This window comes from Pseudoliparis swirei, chromosome 14, assembly GCF_029220125.1.
Source record: "Pseudoliparis swirei isolate HS2019 ecotype Mariana Trench chromosome 14, NWPU_hadal_v1, whole genome shotgun sequence".
Lineage (NCBI taxonomy): Eukaryota > Metazoa > Chordata > Actinopteri > Perciformes > Liparidae > Pseudoliparis > Pseudoliparis swirei.
Window position 1 is genome coordinate 8,558,392 of NC_079401.1, and position 19,143 is coordinate 8,577,534.

The window sequence follows — 19,143 nt, forward strand, 5'->3', positions numbered from 1 at the left end:
TGGCGTCTCCAGCGTGGAGATGATGGAAAGCCCTTCCGGCTCCGCACGCCACACTCTCTGACGGGCGCTCTCCAGCCTCACTGATGCATTTAACACCGTTTAATAACTGGGACACAAGAGCCGTGTTTATTTTTTACAATCTGCTCTCAGAGACCTCGACAGATCATCTGGCCTCCAGCATATTTTATTGCTTGATGGTATCTGAAACCACAGGCAATGCGTCTGCCTGTGTCTCAACGCCTCGCATCGTAGGAACTCTTTTCTGTGCATGTTTTCACTGCACCGGGCCAAAAAAACAACAACAAAAAAGGGGGAAAAGTGCTGCTTTCTGGTTCTCAGAACTTCCCTCGACCTCCTCGCGGCGCTGTGAGTTTGCGGTTTAATCATCGCCGGCGTTACATTCGACTGGCTCCCCGTCGTCTGCTCGTTCTGTGTGTGGCCTCAATGATTGTGAACAATGACGTGCATGGATGGAAGAATTACGGCCGGATAACTGATGAACCGTGAATAACTGATGCGATATGCAAGCGTGTGTGTTACTGCAAAGCACCGGGGCAGATGCACACCACACGGGGGCTTTCTGTGCCCGCAGGAGGCCGACGCCCACCAGAAACTGTCAAACACCAGCAACGTTTATATGTTCGATTACACAGTCCAGACTCAGGCGCTGACCTCCTCCCGTTCATCACACCGGACCAGCACTTTGAACAGTGTGAATAATCAGCCACGTCTGATCGTCGGACGTACATTTTGATATTGATTCACGACTTCACGTCGATACGCGCCGGGACGACAGCGGGCCTTTTGAACCGAATTATCCATACCTGATCCCCCCCCCCCCTTTGACAAAACCTACAGGAGATCAATTCTTCACGGGCCAGATGGACAGTGTGTGTGTGTGTGGGGGGGGGGGTTGATGGACGAAGACAGACTGGAGCTGAGCTGCAACTCACAGAATAGAGAAGCAGAACATTTCCCCTCTCTCTTACGGGTGGATCGTCGACAGGAGCTGCTTTTCTTTCGTGCACATCGCCTGGCTCCGTGCAAAAGAAACCAACTTCCTCCAAAAACGTGAGATTAGTTCACAAAGGATCTAATGTCCTTCATTTTAAGGCATGTCAACAACAAAAAAACAGCAATTCTCTCAGGCCTAGGGTGCTCGCCCTGTAAGCGCCTTTAGGATATGTATCCATCCATGTTGCATCAATAAGCTCCTGACGCAGGTTTATCAGTTGAAAAAGCAACACTGTGCATGAGTGGATAGATTTTTTCCTCTTTTACAACCGTTACATAATCGACTCGTGCCACCTGAAAGCATTTAATCCTCGTATGTTGACTTACACTCCAAAGTCCCCTCTCGAGAAACGGTGATTTAGTGGACACGTTGTGTACAGTGGGCTGCGTGCGGATCCTCCGGAGGCTCGAGTGCAGCTCCTCCATCTCGCCCTCGCCCCCGCTCCCTTTTGATCCGCGCCTCGCTCGCCCTCGATCACGCTGACAGCGGCATGATGTCAGGCTGCAGGAATCCACTCTGTAATCTCTGCAGCGGTGGGCGTGTGCACGCGGTGATGTGGGTGCATTTGTTCTTGAGTGCGTCTGCCTGTTTGCATGCGTGTGTGTGTGTCTCCATGCATAGTAAGTGTGTGTGTGTGTGTGTGTGGAGAAAAGAGGTGCATTTTCTTTTGTAGCACACCTGCTTCCTCACCTTTCACCTTCCTGACTTTAACGACCCTCCCTTCCTCCGCTTCGTGAACAGTGATGTCATCAGCACCTTGTTTAGCTTTGCCGAGAGTGTGCACTCAAAGGTAAATGCTTTTCATGTGTGTGTGTGTGGCAAGGGTGTGGCACATGGTTTAAGATTGTGGGTCCCAACACTAACAGAAAAAGATCGGTGGTGGAAAAAAGAAAAGCCCCAAAATAATAAGCTGAGTCGCTTTCTTGCTCAGATGTGCGATGATGAAATGACTTGACGGACTTTACGAGGGTTCACGAGTTAGCGACCGGCTGGCAGGCGGGCTCGGGGAGTTCATTGCAAAAAAGAAGAAGAAAGAAGCTCTTTAAATGAATGAGCCTTTTGACCCGGTAGCCATGTCGGCGAAACCACGGTGGTCTCGGCTAGACGAGTACCCAACTGCCAACTGCTTCCAGGAACAGTTTTGCTTTTTGGCCTCGGACCTTGTCCTGACTGCCTAATGAGAGCAACACGGTAATGGAAGGGCCTCGGGGAAGGAGGGGGACGTGAGCTTGTGAATGAATAAACTGTCTTTCTATTAATAATGCTAATTCCGAGCGTATAGCTCCGGGGGATTGGCAGCGGGGCCACCCCTTTGGGGCCCCTGGACTGAAATACTTCAACAACTATTTCATGAATTACCGGCGAAAAGCTCGTAAGAACATGCAATTCTGTTGATCCTCAGACTTTTGAACATTTAAAATGGTCCAATACTCAAGTTCATGACCAGATATTCCACCAGCCTCTGCTGTATTGCGTGTTTATTACCTTCGCATTGAAAATGCCGGAAGGTTATGTTTTGATCGCCGTGTATTTATTTATTTATTTATTTGTATGCGTGTTATTCGCAAAACTCAAAAAGTATTGAACCGAATCGCATGAAATTTGGTGGGATGATTGTTTATTATCCGGGGACCAGTTGATTAGATTTTGGGATCGATCGGGTCAAAGGTCAAGGTCAAAGGTCATAAACAGGTCAAATCTTCTTGAATCACATGGAATTTGGTGGGATGATTGGTTATTATCCGGGGACCATTTGATTAGATTTTGGGATCAATCGGGTCAAAGGTCAAGGTCATGGAAAGGTCAAAATCTTTTTTTTACCATAGCGCAGTCAATTTTTATCCAATTGGCATGCAACTAATGCCAACATGTTCATAATTCAATGCCCAATCTTGTGATATGCGAAGGTATGCGCTCTACCGAGTGCCCGTTCTAGTTGAATGTGTGAGCGTTAGCATCTGAGCTGACGGAGCCGCGAGCGCCGCCGTCGTCCTGATTAAGCGAAAAAGAGACGCTCTGCGTGTGATCCCTGATTTTAGAGAAAAAACTACCGTGTCCACACACACACATATATATATAATGATGACCGTCAAAAAAAAAGAACACATTCATTAATACTCACATATACGCTCGAATGATTCTTCTCAATGCGTTGACTTACGTGCCAAAAGCCGAGCGCAGCAGCCAAGTCCCTTGCTTGAGATCCGAGCACCTGTTCATCATCACATCACCTTCTGGCACCGAATGTGAACAATTATTGTCGTTTATTCGAGCCTCGACGCTGGCGTGATGGGATTAATACGCCCGGTTGAGTCCGTTCATTCCACGCCGCCATTGTCCACGATGGGAATCACGATGGGAATCACGATGTAGCGGTTATTGCGTCAGAAGCACAGGTACAAACATGTCCCCCGGAGGTGGAGACTCGTGAGAAATATTAGTTTCCAACTAAAAAGATCTGAGAAATAAATCAATAAGTCAAAGTGTCTGGTTCAATCTGCTAAAGAAAAGCCGTGTGAGGCCTCGTCGGGGTCATTCCAGGCCTCGCGCCGCAGATGGCGGCTAATTACCTTCGCATTGAAAATGCCGGAAGGTTATGTTTTGATCGCCGTGTATTTATTTATTTATTTGTATGCGTGTTATTCGCAAAACTCAAAAAGTATTGAACCGAATCGCATGCAATTTGGTGGGATGATTGTTTATTATCCGGGGACCAGTTGATTAGATTTTGGGATCGATCGGGTCAAAGGTCAAGGTCAAAGGCCATGAACAGGTCAAAATGTTCTTGAATCGCATGAAATTTGGTGGGATGATTGGTTATTATCCGGGGACCATTTGATTAGATTTTGGGATCAATCGGGTCAAAGGTCAAGGTCATGCAAAGGTCAAACTCTTTTTTTACCATAGCACGATACATTTTTGTCCAATTGGCATGCAACTAATGCCAAAATGTTCATAATTCAATGCCCAATCTTGTGATATGCGAAGGTATGCGCTCTACCGAGTGCCCATTCTAGTTAACTTTGTGTTTTGGCACTTTTCTCGACACACCTTCACCGAGCTGACGACGTGGACGACGCATGGAGGAAATATGTGCACACGCGGCGTACACAAGCAGTTAAAGAGCCGGCGGTTTGACTCCTCCGGGCTGCAGGAGGCTCAGAAGTCATTTAACACAATTGCATCGTTGCTTAAGCTGCGCTTTCATTGGACGCGGCTTCTTCCTGACGGCGGAGCCGACGAGCTCGGCTCTCATCACATTCGTCATGGGTCATGGTAAACATCTGTAAAAGCTAATTATTTGTAATCTAATAATGTGAGCACATTCAGTACCTTCAGGCTTTTTGGATGGATCTCCGGGAAAATCTTCAAATGATAAATCGGTCATGAAAGAAATGTGTTTTGGGTTTTCAACCACGGTTACAAAAAATATAGAAAATCACGCTCCGTGAACAAATCCGAAAAGCTTCAAGAGGATGTTCTCAACTCTCGCTCGCCGTGCCAGTATTCTCACCGCTTTGCAACCAAGAACTCAAAACCAGGACCATGAGGACCATGAGGACCATGAGGACCCCTCACCAGAGATCCCACGCTGCAGCGGGCCGAGTCCAATCCACACCGTGCCCCCCCCCCCCCGTCCCCTCAGTGAACCGCTTCATGAACTACGTGATATATTTCTGATCCATCTCGGAGATCTTGCAGATACGTGATACTTGGGACTCCCGGCGGGGGGGGGCGTTGGATCAGTTGCGCAATCTCCGCTCAAATCCGTATTTTCTTGTGTGCGTCGGCGTGGAGCATCTGTGTGTTCGCTGCGTCACGCCAAGCGGCTGCAGGAGAGACTCTGATAGCGGGTTTAATTATATATCTAGCGGAGTGACGTCCTGCTCTGATGAAGGTCGGACACACACACACACACACACACACACTGTTGTGTATCCTTTACGTAGGCTATGTGTCCATCACCTCCATCTGTGCAAACAGCTCACGTCTGTGTAGATCTCTGAGTCCGTCGACGTGGAGTCTGTCTCGGGCTGCAGGGGATGACCTCAGCTCTGAATCATGTGGCGCCCGGCCGACAGTGTGCACGATGCAATCACTCGGCCATCCTTCTTCCTCATAAACTGTCAGAGGGCCTCACACAGAGGCGGCACTCACACCACAGGAGTCTTCTGCACTAGTTTCTCAGGTCCAATTAGGGCATTAAGATTGGAGAGGTCAAATATTAAAGTGCTGGAAGAAGTATCCAGATCTTTTGCTTTGAGGTCCATATATATTTGTGTATTTTCATCGGTGTGTAATCACCTGAATTCATGATTTATCTTATTACTGATGATAATCACTCTTAAAAAACACTGTTGATGAAGATGTTTTACACGTTACGTAATCTATTTCGGTTAATTAGATATTCCAGGTATTATAAAGCCCTTTATAATCCCACAGATGTCTCCACTTTTTCATCAAAGTAAATGATTCATGAGCTTTTAGAAGGATGTTGAACATCTTCATAAGTGCATCTAAAGTCTTCGTATTTTTGTGTGTGTTGCCTGTCAGATATTAATTGTTGACGAATGAAAAAACTGAAGTGATTTGTGAAATTGTGTCTCCAGCCAGAACCACGACTTGTGAGCTGGAAACATTTTGATATGCTTCCAAGCGGATGGGTGATGTCATGCCTCCGGGCCGATTATTCCCTCTCACATCAAACGCCGTACGAATGAGTTGCAGCATGTTTTCGTCCCAGTCCTGCTTTGCCTTTTCGAATATATTTACTTTAGCTGAGCATCACGCTGAAGAAGTCATACATCACTTGGCAAAGGAGCTTACGGTTGTTTTGCCTGTGAGTCTGCAGCTTACCGCGGTCATCCATTCATCATCCGGTGATTCGTCTAAATCAGTGAGTCACCGAGGCGGCCCGCTCGTGAACCAGATGACACAAAGACGCGCTTGTCCGCTCCAAACAAACCTTGGTCGGTAGCCATGGTGCTTTTGATCTACTCTTACGTGAGCGGTTTCTTTTTTTTCTTCCGGACCACCGAGAAGACCAAGGCGCCGAAGTTCTCCGATTCAAGGCGCCTTTCTATCGTCAAAAAAGTGGCACGTTATCGGGAAAAAAATAATTCACGAGCTGCGAATGACGGTTGGCAACTTTGAGGGACTCGTGACGACAGGACTTAGAGGTCTGGGGTCCAAAACAAAGAGGAACTTGAGGCACATTGGTGCTTTGCGGCCGGTGGCACCTCGTCGTCGTGGCGACGCTCTCCTGACTGACTCATGATACCACGACGGCCAATGACGACATGCCGCTGTGTGGAGGACCGATGTGAGACTGGATGTCGTAAGCCGGTCTAGATTGAGCCCGACTCACAGGATGACGACACAACGGGCTTTTTTATCTGCACAGTCGGCATGCAACAAACTAAAAGTTCTGGTCGGACGTGCAGACTGTGTCTTTTTTCCTTGCGGTTTGTTTGACATATAAATAAGACGTCAATGTGTGTCGCAGGACAAGTTGCAGATCACAGATCGATGACACCTGACAGTGTAAGAGCATCCGAGAGGATTTAAGCCCTTCAAGGTCAAGGTCATGGATTAAAATGTGGCACATTACAGATCCTCGGTTTTAGATCATGCACGAGACGGGAAATGATGAAATCCCTCGTCCCTCCCTTCCTTCTCAGGTAGAGGAACATGCGATCCCGGAGCAGCAGCCTGGAGGACCAACCCAGGGCCGAGGCGGCGCAGCAGCGGGCGGACGCACGCAAGCGATCGGCGGAGCGATCCGAGCCCTCGGGAAAGGCCGAGCGCCGCAGCCGGCGCCGGGAGCCGCCGGACGACACCGGCACCGTTCGGCGGAACCGCAAGACGGACAAGAACGGCGCCGGCGGGAGCGGGAGCAGCAGCGCCGGCGGAGCTGCAAAAGGAGGGCAGAAGGAGAAGGGCCGGGACCTTTCCCGAGATGACCTCGTGTTTCTCCTGAGCTTGCTGGAGGGAGAGCTGCAGGTAATCCAGACTGTAGAGGGTGGAGTCGGACACGGCGGCTCAGGGGGCGCTTGACAAATCAATAGATGGCCGACAGCTGAGGCTGCAGGAAGCAATCAATGTGATTGTGTGACAGGAACGAGGTTTAAGCGAGACCCCGATAGATATTGAAAAGGTCGCTCCTGCCCCTGGAACTTAATCCTGCCGCAGGTCTCACAGCGTCGAGTCGAAACCAAATCCCCCTGTGCTTCCCCCGCTGCAGGCCAGAGACGAGGTGATCACCGTGCTGCGGGCAGAGAAGATGGACGTGGCCCTGCTGGAGGCCAAATACGGCTTCGTCACGCCGCAGACGGTCCTGCAGTCGCTGCAGCGGGACGCCATCCAGGGCGAGGCCGACGTCTTCCAGGAGGACATCTACGAGAAGCCCATGGTGGAGGTAACACATCGAGCGGCCGACCAACGCGGAGCAGTCCAGAGGTGACGGGTGTTTGTTTTTTTCTTCTTTCTTCTCTGCCCCCCCCCCCCCCCCCCTGCAAGCTGGACAAGCTGGTGGAGAAGCAGAGGGAGACGCACCGGCGGATGCTGGAGCAGCTGCTGATGGTGGAGCAGGCGCACAAGCAGGCGCTCTACAAGCTGGAGGACGAGAAGAGGAACCACGGGGAGTTCATGAAGAAGAGCGACGAGTTCACCAACCTGCTGGAGCAGGAGCGCGAGAGGTCAGTGGGAGGGAGAGGTGGCGGTCGGCCAACAAGGCAACGCCACCAGAGGCTCCGCCTCCACACATCTGGTGACGACACTTTCTGAATGAATGGATGAAGGCTGAGGATGAGGATGGAGGACTTTGTGTCGGCTCCAACGTTCGGACTGCCAACAATGTCTTAATAATCCCCATATAATGGGGGCGATAAATCAAAGTGTCCTTCAGGGGGGTTACAGTGGGGGGAACAACACCCTCAAGAATTCCATTATTGTTTTTCCCACGACCCGGACCTTTCCTTTTTACGATCGCCCTTTATTGAACGGCTCGGCACCGAGCGGGAGCCGACCGAGAGACTTTCACTGGAGGCGGTCCAGCCGGCCGAGTCGGGTGTCGACGGATCGTTTGGGTCTGAGATGAGACACACCGACGAGCTTCCTGTGTACGGCTTTGTGGACGCACTGCGGCCGTGTGTGACCCGGAGAGAATACAAACACACGTCCCTCGATGGCCGGCCTCCAGTCTCAGAGCGAGGCGCGCTTGAAGATCAGCATTGTTAATGCTGCGGTGATATAATGTGGTCATTCTCTAAAGGGTCCAACATCATAAAAACATAGTTCTCTGTCCCGCACACGCCGGCCTAGAAACCAGATGTCATTTTGTAATAACCTCGCCGGCGCTCCGACTTTTCATCTAGCGCCACCATCGGGTCAGAATGAAACAACTTTATGAGTCAATGCATGCAACACGAAAGACGTTCCCATCACAACGTGGAACATATTCGTTTACATATCGTCGTTTAGCTCTGGAACAACAAATCAAGATCACGCTGAAGCTATCAAGCACTACACACACACACACACACACTTCATTTCATCACGGTACACTTCATGACGTCCATCACTTGGTTGCAGAATGTTTGAGTTGGACCGGCGGACCGCGTGACGACGAGCCTGCGCTTTGTCACCGGCCACGACGGGAAGGACGAGGCTGCCATGAGAAACACGCCTCCGCCCGGCGCCGGGCTCATTACCGCGGGAGAGAAAAAAGTAAAAAGATTCATACGACAGAGAAGAGGTGGGGGGGGGGGAGAAAAACTCACGCTAATGTCTCCGAGAGGCATCAATCCCTCTGCCTGTTCAACTCGACGCCAGGTTACCATGGAAATAGTGGACGAGGGTGTAAAGTCTCAGTCTCAGGTTCGACAGCAGCCTTCAGCGCGAGTAAAAGTCCATAGAAATATGTGTGTGTGTGTGTGTGTGTGTGTGTGTGTGTGGGGGGGGGGGTGTTCTGTGATTACATAGCTGCGTAAGACATCAGCATGATGTCATGTTTAAAGTTATGAGGTGTCGTCTGATTGGTTCGTCCAAAAGGTTACGAGCTGGTACTGATGCCAGAACCTTTTACCAGAACTTTATTTGATACCCATCATGTATACGACCACCAGACAATATCCCAGAATGCATTTTGGCCAATGGGTTTAACAACATGATTCCTTAAATCACACTCTGCAGCATTCATAGCATGAACTGAACTACAGGGGTATAGCGTCAGCTTGATAATTAGCATAACTTGGGTTTTGACAACGCTCCAATCAAGTGACGTCCCGGTGTTCCCAGGACAAAACTAAATCGGACCCAAGCTTAAAAACTAGCCAACTGAATGATCCTTTAAAGTGCAGTCCAGAGGTAAACACAAAGACTCCCCGAGGAGCTGAAGTCCTTTCAGTCCTCCAACCGGCTCCTGTTCTGCTCTCCTTCCAGAGCATCATCGCAGAGGGCGAGAACAACGGAGGGAAAAACCAAAATAGCTTTGACTTTGAGAGGAAAACTCCACTTGTTATCACTTGTTTGAGAAGAGCTGGACCAGCGCTCTGCGTCTGGAGGCCGGCGGCCGCGGCTCGACGTGTCCGGTACGAGAGGCGCCCGATGATGTCACTCCCGTTAACGCGTCGCTGTGTGACGGACGTGATCGTTTCCGTTTGTCTGGAAAGCTGTGCGACTGGGAGAGAACGCCGTTTCCCTTCTTCGAAAGCACAACGATCAACTTGCCTCCTATTCTGACCTTACAGCAGAGCAGGGCGGTGGCTCCGACTGCGTCTCACCCTGGAAGCCCTTAATCTGGGCTGGGGGGGGGGTGAACCGGGCTCCCCTCTGATTAACTGGCTCGCCGTGAGCGATGACCTCATCACACGCCGGGTACTGCGGGAGCAGCAGGGGTGTGAGAGCGAGAGCGGCATCTTAACCGCCAACAGATGTTAACGACAACTTGACACACACACACAGACACAGACACACACACGCACACACGCGCACACACACGCACGCACTCGCGGCGCAAACACGCCTTTGTTCTTCTGCAGAGAAAACGGCTTTATGACCACCTGCATCCTCTGAGTTATGATTCATAACAAAACCTAAATCAAGGCTCACTTTCGGGGACACATAACTGGCGCTGAGGCCGGTGTGAGGAGTTCGGCTCATGTCGACGTGTGATGCCCTGAACCCGGCGTGGAAATACGAGCCCCCCCCCCCCCTCCGGCTATCGCTACCCCCCTTTTTCGAGCTCCGCCCGGCCGCTTCACGTCTCCAGATGACGGCGTCGGGAAAAACGAACTTGGCCACGCAGCAGAACGGCTGTGATGTAATGGCATAAAAACGCACACGGCGCCCTCATGTTGACCGAGACAGCTGCTCTGGGATCAGTTTTATACCGAAGGGGAAAAGGGTCGAGTGTAACTGAACCCGGGTTCCTCTGGATGGAAGTCTCACTGGCTGCGGCGTTGGTATTTTTGACACTTTAATGCTGTTGTTTCATTTGGCAGCTACACACAATAAACACCACCTCAACATAATAAACGGGACAAATTGCAGGATTGAGGGTGAGAAGTACTCAGAATAAGATACTTAAGAGACTAAAAGTAAAGGATTGGAAAGGAAGTATATCACTCAGATGTCATGGAAAGAGATCTTTGTGCGTCGTTGTTATTATTGTTGAACGGACATTTAAAAGATATTATAGGGCCAATAAATCAACTAATATCATATATGTTGTTTAAAGTCCATTAAAGAGCAATAACAGCTGTAAAATGTACATTTCTGCTCGATGTTCATGTGAAAAATGAATTTTGGTCATTAAATTGATATCAGGAATCCAGTATTGGTCGGCTATAGTCATAACAACCGTATTGCGTAATACTATATTCACTGCGTGGTCAATATTATTGCCAATGTGATGCAACATTTTGAAATCAGTCGTCTGTGAGCGTTGGATGCTCTATTCTGTGATTCACACTAATTGGACGTGCGTACTTTCCCACAATAAAATGTGAATTCCCTGTATTTATTGCGCACCGCGTCAGGGCCTCCACGAGGTGTTCAAGAGCCTCGAAACCCGGAGCGATGGAAAAAGCGGCCGCAGATGAAACAAACACGTTGACGCAATAAGTCATAATCACTATTTCTGAGGAGATGCAAAAGCCCGGTAGCTGCTGACGTGACACCGCACGACCTCCCCCCCGTCTTAATGATTTACAGGGCACACAATATATCTCCGTGCCATCTGGTTGGCTTAACTGCAAGCCGGGGGGGTGACATCATCGCCAGTGTGGATCCGATGGAGAACATTCTTCGGCGATGTCCTCACCATCTTCTGAGATGCTTATTATCCGGACCTGCCCTGTTCTTTGAAAAACGGAGCACGGCCTCTTCGATATATATATATATATGTTTTTTTAACGATCTGGGGGATTTTCTGGGGTTACTAATTATTTCTGTTCACCGTGACAGGCGGGTTGTGAACATTGCAGGGGGAAAAACAGTTAGAGAAGGTTTTAGGATGTCGTCAAGCAGATGTTTTGGGCCGCGCAATCCAGTGCATGCACGAGCAGGAGCCGTCTCCACCTCGACGTCGTTGAGATAGCATCAGTACCACGGAAAGATTCTGACGGAAATCGGTCTCGTTCGTCAACTGCGGCGTGATTGCCGAAGCCGGTACAGCACACCTGTGTTCCTCCCCCCCCCCCCCCCCCCCCGAAAAAAAAGTGGTTCAGTTGTTCTGTTTGTTTAATGTCGGGACGGGTAAAGCAGGCGTTTTTTGAAGCACGTCCTTGTATGGGAAGGAAAGCTGTTCCTCTGCACATGACGTTACTCAGTTACTGGCTTTCAAGCCCCACCGGCGTGCCCCCATGTTGAGGTCAGGAATCACACCAACATGACACATTCAGCGACACACACACACACACGTACACACACACGGCGTGTAGCCACCTGAAACACTGCATTTCTGCCAAACGCGTCAGTGCTTGGGAGTTCTCGAGAAGCCTCGTGAGAATGTCTTGGAGTTCAGACGACAAATATGCGACGAAGCACGGAATTTATGGACGGAGAGAATCCCGGAAGAGAAGGAATGATGTGATGTTCTGGCCTTCAGTGACGAGGACTGGAGGGGACAAATGCTTTAAAGAAGATTTACAGCTTAAGTGCTCTGAGAGGAATATCCGATTGTTTTCATCAGAAGTGGAAAGAAATTAAGAATATTTACTCAAATACTTCTACTTTGCTTGAGGGAAAATATTACATTTTTCCGAAATGAATGCTTTTATTTTATTAACTGTTGTCAAGTAAGGTCACATGGTGAAGGCGCTGAAACTGATTCGTCCTCTGAATGTCATTGATCCTCTGAATCTCATTAGTCCTCTGAATCTGATTAGTCCTCTGAATCTGATTAGTCCTCTGAATCTCATTGGTCCTCTGAATCTGATTGGGCCTCTGAATCTCATTGGTCCTCTGAATCTGATTAGTCCTCTGAATCTCATTGGTCCTCTGAATCTGATTGGTCCTCTGAATCTGATTAGTCCTCTGAATCTCATTGGTCCTCTGAATCTGATTAGTCCTCTGAATCTCATTGGTCCTCTGAATCTGATTGGTCCTCTGAATCTGATTGGTCCTCTGAATCTGATTAGTCCTCTGAATCTCATTGGTCCTCTGAATCTGATTGGTCCTCTGAATCTCATTGGTCCTCTGAATCTGATTGGTCCTCTGAATCTCATTGGTCCTCTGAATCTGATTGGGCCTCTGAATCTGATTGGTCCTCTGAATCTGATTGCTCCGCCATGTTTACTGTCAGTTGACATCATGCGGTGAAATGAACTCATGAGATATATGTGGGTCTCTGATCGACACGAGCTGATGGCATGGGAACGTGGAATGCTTTGTTTGCGTATCTAGACACTCGTCACTATCATTTCCACATCGTCGGAAAATCTGAGTGTCCGCTGACCCAACCCGGGCCGGCCCGCCAACACTCCCTCTGGGCCCGATAGCCAGCAGATTGCTCCACGGTCTCCTCCACCTCCGGCTCATTGGTCGGACTCTACTGTACCAATACTGATTCTTGGAACAGTGGCAACACAAAGTGTGTTTTCGTCATGGTCAGCGAGGTGAAAGGACTGTTTCTGTCATTGGAGTTTTTAAAGGAGAGCATATCTATTCTATGTTCAGAAATACTAATAATTGTCCAATTCCCTGTTGATCATATATTGGCATAGCTTTGCGTGACGACTGCAGAGTCATCTTTTCTGGGAATGAACGTCGATCGTGACCTTAACGCCACTGAAGAAACAAGACAGATGTTAGTGGGTGTTCGTGGGAATGGAGCTTACAATCAATTATTAGAGCGAAAAAAAGGATTTCTGGTTTCAAAACACTTTGGTCCGGAGGGCTTTTCATGAAAAAGTCAATCTAACACGACCTTTTCTCGCGTGTTTTTGACAGTTCTCCAGAGTATTTATGAAACTGTAGTCTGAGGAAGCCGTCTTCTTCAGCAGCAACATGAAAACACACGAGAAAATAATCTGCATTATGACAGAAATGAGTTCGTCCTTTAGAGTTTGACGATAAACGAGGACGTCGTCGGTCGAATAGTAGAAAGAAGTGAGCTCAGAGTTTTTTTGCATTTTTGGATCTGTTGTCCGTTTTGGGAAAACAATAAAACAATAGAGCAAAGCGTTTCCTTTGGACACAATGGAAGTTGTCAAGAGGCTTGTTTTTGCTTCCCGATTACAATCTGGCCTTGTTTTAACGGGGCAGTTATCTCATCGCTCAAATATCAAGGCGACGTTTAAAAAACGATCGGGCCGAGGTGAACCGTCTATCGGCGGCGACATAAAATGGACGCCAACTCACGTGAAATGAAAGCCTGTACGCGCGCGGCCTCGTTCGAAGCGTGCGAGAGGCCGTCGGAGCGCTGCTCCGCTACATCTGCGAGCTCGGAGGTAATGAGGCCCCCGAGAGTCGTCATCGCGTGGCGTAATGCGATTACATCTCACCGACAGAATGCAGCGATTAGACCTCACCGAAACCGCGAGGAACGCGAGACTCGCCGCTCGTTATTTTTCCTCAACATAAAAAAAAAAAAACTTGCTTTAAAAAAGGGAGAGGGCACCGTAAAAATAGAAGTTAAATGCTGCATACTGCGGGCTATTTCTGTTGTGGGAAAGCGTTCCCACTGGTGGAATAATTTGAGGAAATCTTTTGAAATCGGTTTCAAAGACAGGAGGGCAGAAAGTGGCGAGAATAAAAAGCTTTTTTTTCTGCTTTAACACTGTGGGAAAAGTTATTTTCCGGTTGTTAAGAGGTATAGGCAGTGTGAGGCCGCGTGGATACTGGGTTGTGTGTCTGCAGTGACGTGGCCTGTGTTGACACATGACATACTGCAGGACAAGAGCTGCAGTGTTCCCGGAGCATTAAGACAGATTGTTCTGTAACGTCTGTCGGCGATTTAAAAAGAAGCAGGAAAAGAAAAGCAGAGAGAAGTGAAGGGTCCGCTGGACAGAGCTTGACAGAGTGCATTCTGCAGGAGTGACGTACGGGCTCATCTTCTATTTGTGAAAAGGAAATAGCGGCGGGGGTCAAGGAGAAAAAAAAGAAAAAAGAAGAAGAAAAAAAACACAGCTAATATAGCGTCAGCGCGACGTTTCCTACGAATGACGGCGAGTGACACGTGGAGGATAATCTCTCTGATTTACCTTCTTCTCACGTTTGTTCTGGCCGACACCTCCGTGAGTTACGGCTTGGCGAGGCGCGGCAAAGGGAAGCCATCTGTATTCCCGCCCCTCCCCCGTTCCTGTCGGGGCTGGAAGGAAGGGACGGCGAGAAAAACTCGCACATTACGTCCTCGCGGTCTGAACAATGACTCGAGATAGCGAGTGAAATAGGGAGGGAGGGGAAAGAGCCGGCATGGATCCGTCTCGCTGTGGTGACGGCCGATCTGGACGCTGAGTCAATGCGGCCCATTAGCGTGATGGAATACAGAGTAATCACTTATTTAGATTGATTTGAACACGTCGTGTAGTTGTAAGCGGGACGTTTTGGGGTATTTAATAGTATATTTGTCATTGATTATAGCTTTCAGAACTGGTGTATAAACAGTTCACGGGGAATTGATAGTGGTATTACAAAGCGGTCGTGTGATGTAATGATGATGTATGCAGCATGATTGCAAACGACTCGCTTGTGTAAAATATACTAATATAAATGTGCTTTAAAATGTATTCAACGTCCACTTACTACACTTGTAGCGGAGCTTTTGGCCACATTGTGTCACGTCAGGGAGAGTAAAAAAAAACAACGTGTATTTGACAAAAATATATACTTTAAAAATAAATATAAGTAGGATTCATACTTAATTATATTGATAATAATTAACGTGGTCATACACCAGAAATGGAAGCTTCAGAGGCATAATATACAAACTTGTTGCCTGCAACATAATTATAATAAAATTAATAATACAATTAAGTATACGCCTATATACGTTTTAAGATATGGTTTCAAATGTACATTGTGTCAAAAATATGTATTCATTGTTAATTCATTGCTTATAAATGCTAAATGAGGAGATCAAATTAAAATTACACACACACACATATATATATGTATATAAATAATATATAGATAAAAATAATATATATATATAAATATATACACATATATATATATAAATAATATACATATATATATATATAAATAATATATACATATATATATATGTAATTTTGTTTATCTTTTAATTTTGTTCAGTATATTTTAATAAATATATTATGGCGACATCTTGGCAGATGAGTCCACTCAGGACGTTTATTTCAGCACAGGTCGTGACCTCACATCCTGCTCCAACCACTGGGAGGAAGAGTCATCTTAGCCGACCTAACAGGCAATAAAACCCTGGCCCGTGGCACAGAAAAATTAAAACACTTAGTTATCTTTTTTTTCTTCTCTCACTTCATTACACAATGGAAATAGTTGCCTACGAGTCCTCCCTCTCATTTGGGAAGTTCCCGCCCCACCACATGTCACTCATCTTGATGAAGGACACCTTGCTGTGTCGGCGAAGCAGCAAATAATTGCATCCTGTCAGGCGGTAGCAGCGCGAGTGTTTTATGCCACTATTGTTCATTTCACTTTCCCCTGCTGGTGCTTCTCACCTCAAATGACACTCAACTAAATAGAAATGTAAGCCGATTTAACTGGGTAATAAACTGTATTTATCCTTCACTAATAATCTAGAAAGAAATCAAACTTTCTTGAGTCATCGTGGGACTTTATGGGATTTGAGTAAAAATCTAAAATAGCTCTTGTAACTTTCTCAGGGGCTGAGGAAGCACCTGATTTAGAGGTGATGACTTTTAATGAGGGATGTTTATAGGGTGCAGGGTTTTAATTTACTTTTCCTTGACGAAGTTTGCCTGGAAAACAAAGCCACTGCCTTTGGGTTACGAGTGAACGCAGCTCTTTATTTGGATTTTATCGTATCGGTTCAACATTCATCATCTCGAAGGAATTTAAAGATGTAGAAGAGAAAACACATCCCTGCGCACCATATGAAAGCGGGAGGAATAAGCCGGGGGTAAAAGTTTACGGTTATTGTGGCAGGCTGCGTTAGAGGACCTGTCGAGATCGAGGTGGTCGGCTGTCGGGACGTGATATGGAAACCAACATTTTAATCTTTAGGGATTTGACTGTTTGAACAATAGAGCGCCGTCAGAGGGAACACCGTGTCGCGGTGCATCCTGGGCCTTGACGGGACTCGCAGGCCAACCAGGAAATAAGACCCACAGTTGGGTTTTAAATTCCCTCCGCCCAGATTTCGATGCGAGGCCCTGCAGATGATTGATGAGGAGGCTTTTGCTGTAAGGTTACGAGACTGGAGGAAAGCTGGCACTGCTCGGAGGTATCCGGGTCAACATTATCCTTTCAGACACACCTTTCCCTCAATAGCAATGAATGGTTTTATTAATATACGGAAGGAAATCCTTCGAACTTAATCGGGATGCATCTGCGAGTAACGTCTCGAGACATATTTTCATAAAACAATGGGGAAGCGATGTTGAACAGTTTAATGTTTTTTTCACAAGCCCGCCGAGCCTCCGCAGGAATGCAAAGTAAGTCTCGATAACATGCACGGCTTACCAGGAAACCGAATCCTCACAGTTTTTTTTTTTTTTATGGCAGGAGATGAGAGCGGAGCCAAGCTAATTAATACGCCGGCGCTACCGCTCTGACGGCGCCGACGCTTGACAGGTGACGAGCGCCGTGTCATAACAGCAAAACAAACAGCATCCGCCTCCCCCGGCGCTCCGCCCACAGCGCCGCACTCGTCCTACAAGTCATTTCCAGAGTCCTTTTTTCTGATCCGAGGCCCAAAACCACAATTACCCTGTATTTTTCCAAGATTGAATCATGCAGTCAACTTAAGTTTGACTCAGAAATCTCCTCTCTCCCGATGAGGCGTTGAACCCCCCGGCGAGTGAGCTGCAGGCTGGCCGACCCCGTCGAAAACGGCGAAGGACAAAGACGTCCGGGAGATTGCTCATGCGCTCCACGCCGTAAAAAAAAAAAAAAAAAGATTAATGTGATGAAATCAGACGTCTGTCAAAGTCCAGGGGCTGATATCTCGGGGCAAATGGTTTTTGGGGCTCGACACCGAGCAAATCCTCGTGGCGGGAGACGGGGACGGGGGTGTTTAGTGTGACTGAAGGGTGGAAAAACAGTTTAGAGGGTCGATCCAGTTTCAGGGGCCTCTCGCGGCTCACTGTCGTCAAAGAAAAGGGGAAGTATCCATGTCGGCGAGGAGACAAGTGAGGTCGCACACTAGGCCCTTACGAGGCTTCTTCAGAGAGGGCCGAGTGCCACATTCGATGCTTTATGCTTTATTTGTCCTACTTCCTTATCTCCTTCCTGCAGAAGACAATAATGTTTTGCCAAAGCAGAGAATACCTCCTCATATCACCTATAATCAGTTTGAAAAGCATGCAGCACATTTCAGGAGGGCTCTTGTAAAGCGTGAGGAGGAGGTATGGTGTCTGCGGTCTGGACAGAGAGCAAACACAAGAGAGAATAAATGCTGTGCCTGGATCTCTCTAATTCTACGTAAGTATAGCATGAGCTCATTCCTGAGGCGCACTCATGTTTTCCCTCTTTTTTTTTTTTTTAAACAAAGAAAATTATGAGGCCACATTTTGAGAAAGCCGTATATTCCGGACAGTTTTATGCTCGACCCCTGAAGATATCATAAAAGTATGATTTAGCAGCTATTCGTTCACCCTGGGGTCGTTTTGGACGGACCGCACAGCGTCCAGGTCTTAATGTTACGTTTAAAAATGTTTTGGGAAGTGGAAAATGAAATGCAATGTTTAGCATCAAGAAAAATATATTTTGAATTTCTTTTGAGTCCAAAGTCAAGTTCTTCTGAGCCACTGAGGGAGTTTAAGCCCCAGTTAAACCCAAACTATTCAAGCGGCGGAGCATTAGCCATGTGCAGTACGGTGCTGCAGGATGCGTTAAAACACGTCACGCAAGATGCAATTATGATCCTACTTGAAAAAGCATAAATCACTTTGTACGATCTACTTGTTCTTCGCAAAAATCTCGTCGACTCATTGTCTCACTCGAGACATTTTATGGGCCAACGGTGTCTGTAATTAACAAGATCCACGCAGCTACGGCAACAGATGGTTTTTTTTACTCGTTTTAAAAAAATATCTTTTAAAAAGCTCTCAAGACCGAGCTTCCTGCCAGAGCTAATTGTAGTAAAATAAAATAAATAACACCACCATCAATCCTCATCAACACTCGGGGCGGGTGGACGGAGCTCAACCTCCTAACCCTCGGCTCTAACGTGCCTCTCTGGAAGCCCTCCAGATGTGAGCCATCTGTTGTGCTCGGTCACCGAGGTGAAGCTCGTCGTGTCCACCCAGACGGTGACATCACCCGGAATAGAGACGGGCCAAGAATCCAACATCGAGGCCTTTCATTCATAACGCCGGTGATCCGAGGCGACGTGCACCGAGGTATCCCACCGGTTCGTCAACATTAGAGTTTTCTGCCGCCTAATGCAGATAAAAGGACCCCGTGACTGGACCACGGTATCCCTGACATGCTCCCCCTTT

At 47.8% G+C, this 19,143-nt stretch overlaps 1 protein-coding gene across 2 annotated transcripts in view; it reads left to right on the forward strand.

Moving 5' to 3' along the window:
* The window catches only part of filip1l (filamin A interacting protein 1-like), a 78,834-nt gene that overhangs the window by 39,701 nt on the left and 19,990 nt on the right, over positions 1-19,143 (forward strand). For both annotated transcript variants that reach the window (XM_056431573.1, XM_056431572.1), the window contains exons 2-4: positions 6,697-7,018; positions 7,260-7,433; positions 7,535-7,713. In XM_056431573.1, the coding sequence (XP_056287548.1) occupies positions 6,707-7,018; positions 7,260-7,433; positions 7,535-7,713 (665 nt within the window). In that variant the 5' untranslated portion in view covers positions 6,697-6,706. The remainder of the gene's footprint in view (positions 1-6,696; positions 7,019-7,259; positions 7,434-7,534; positions 7,714-19,143) is intronic.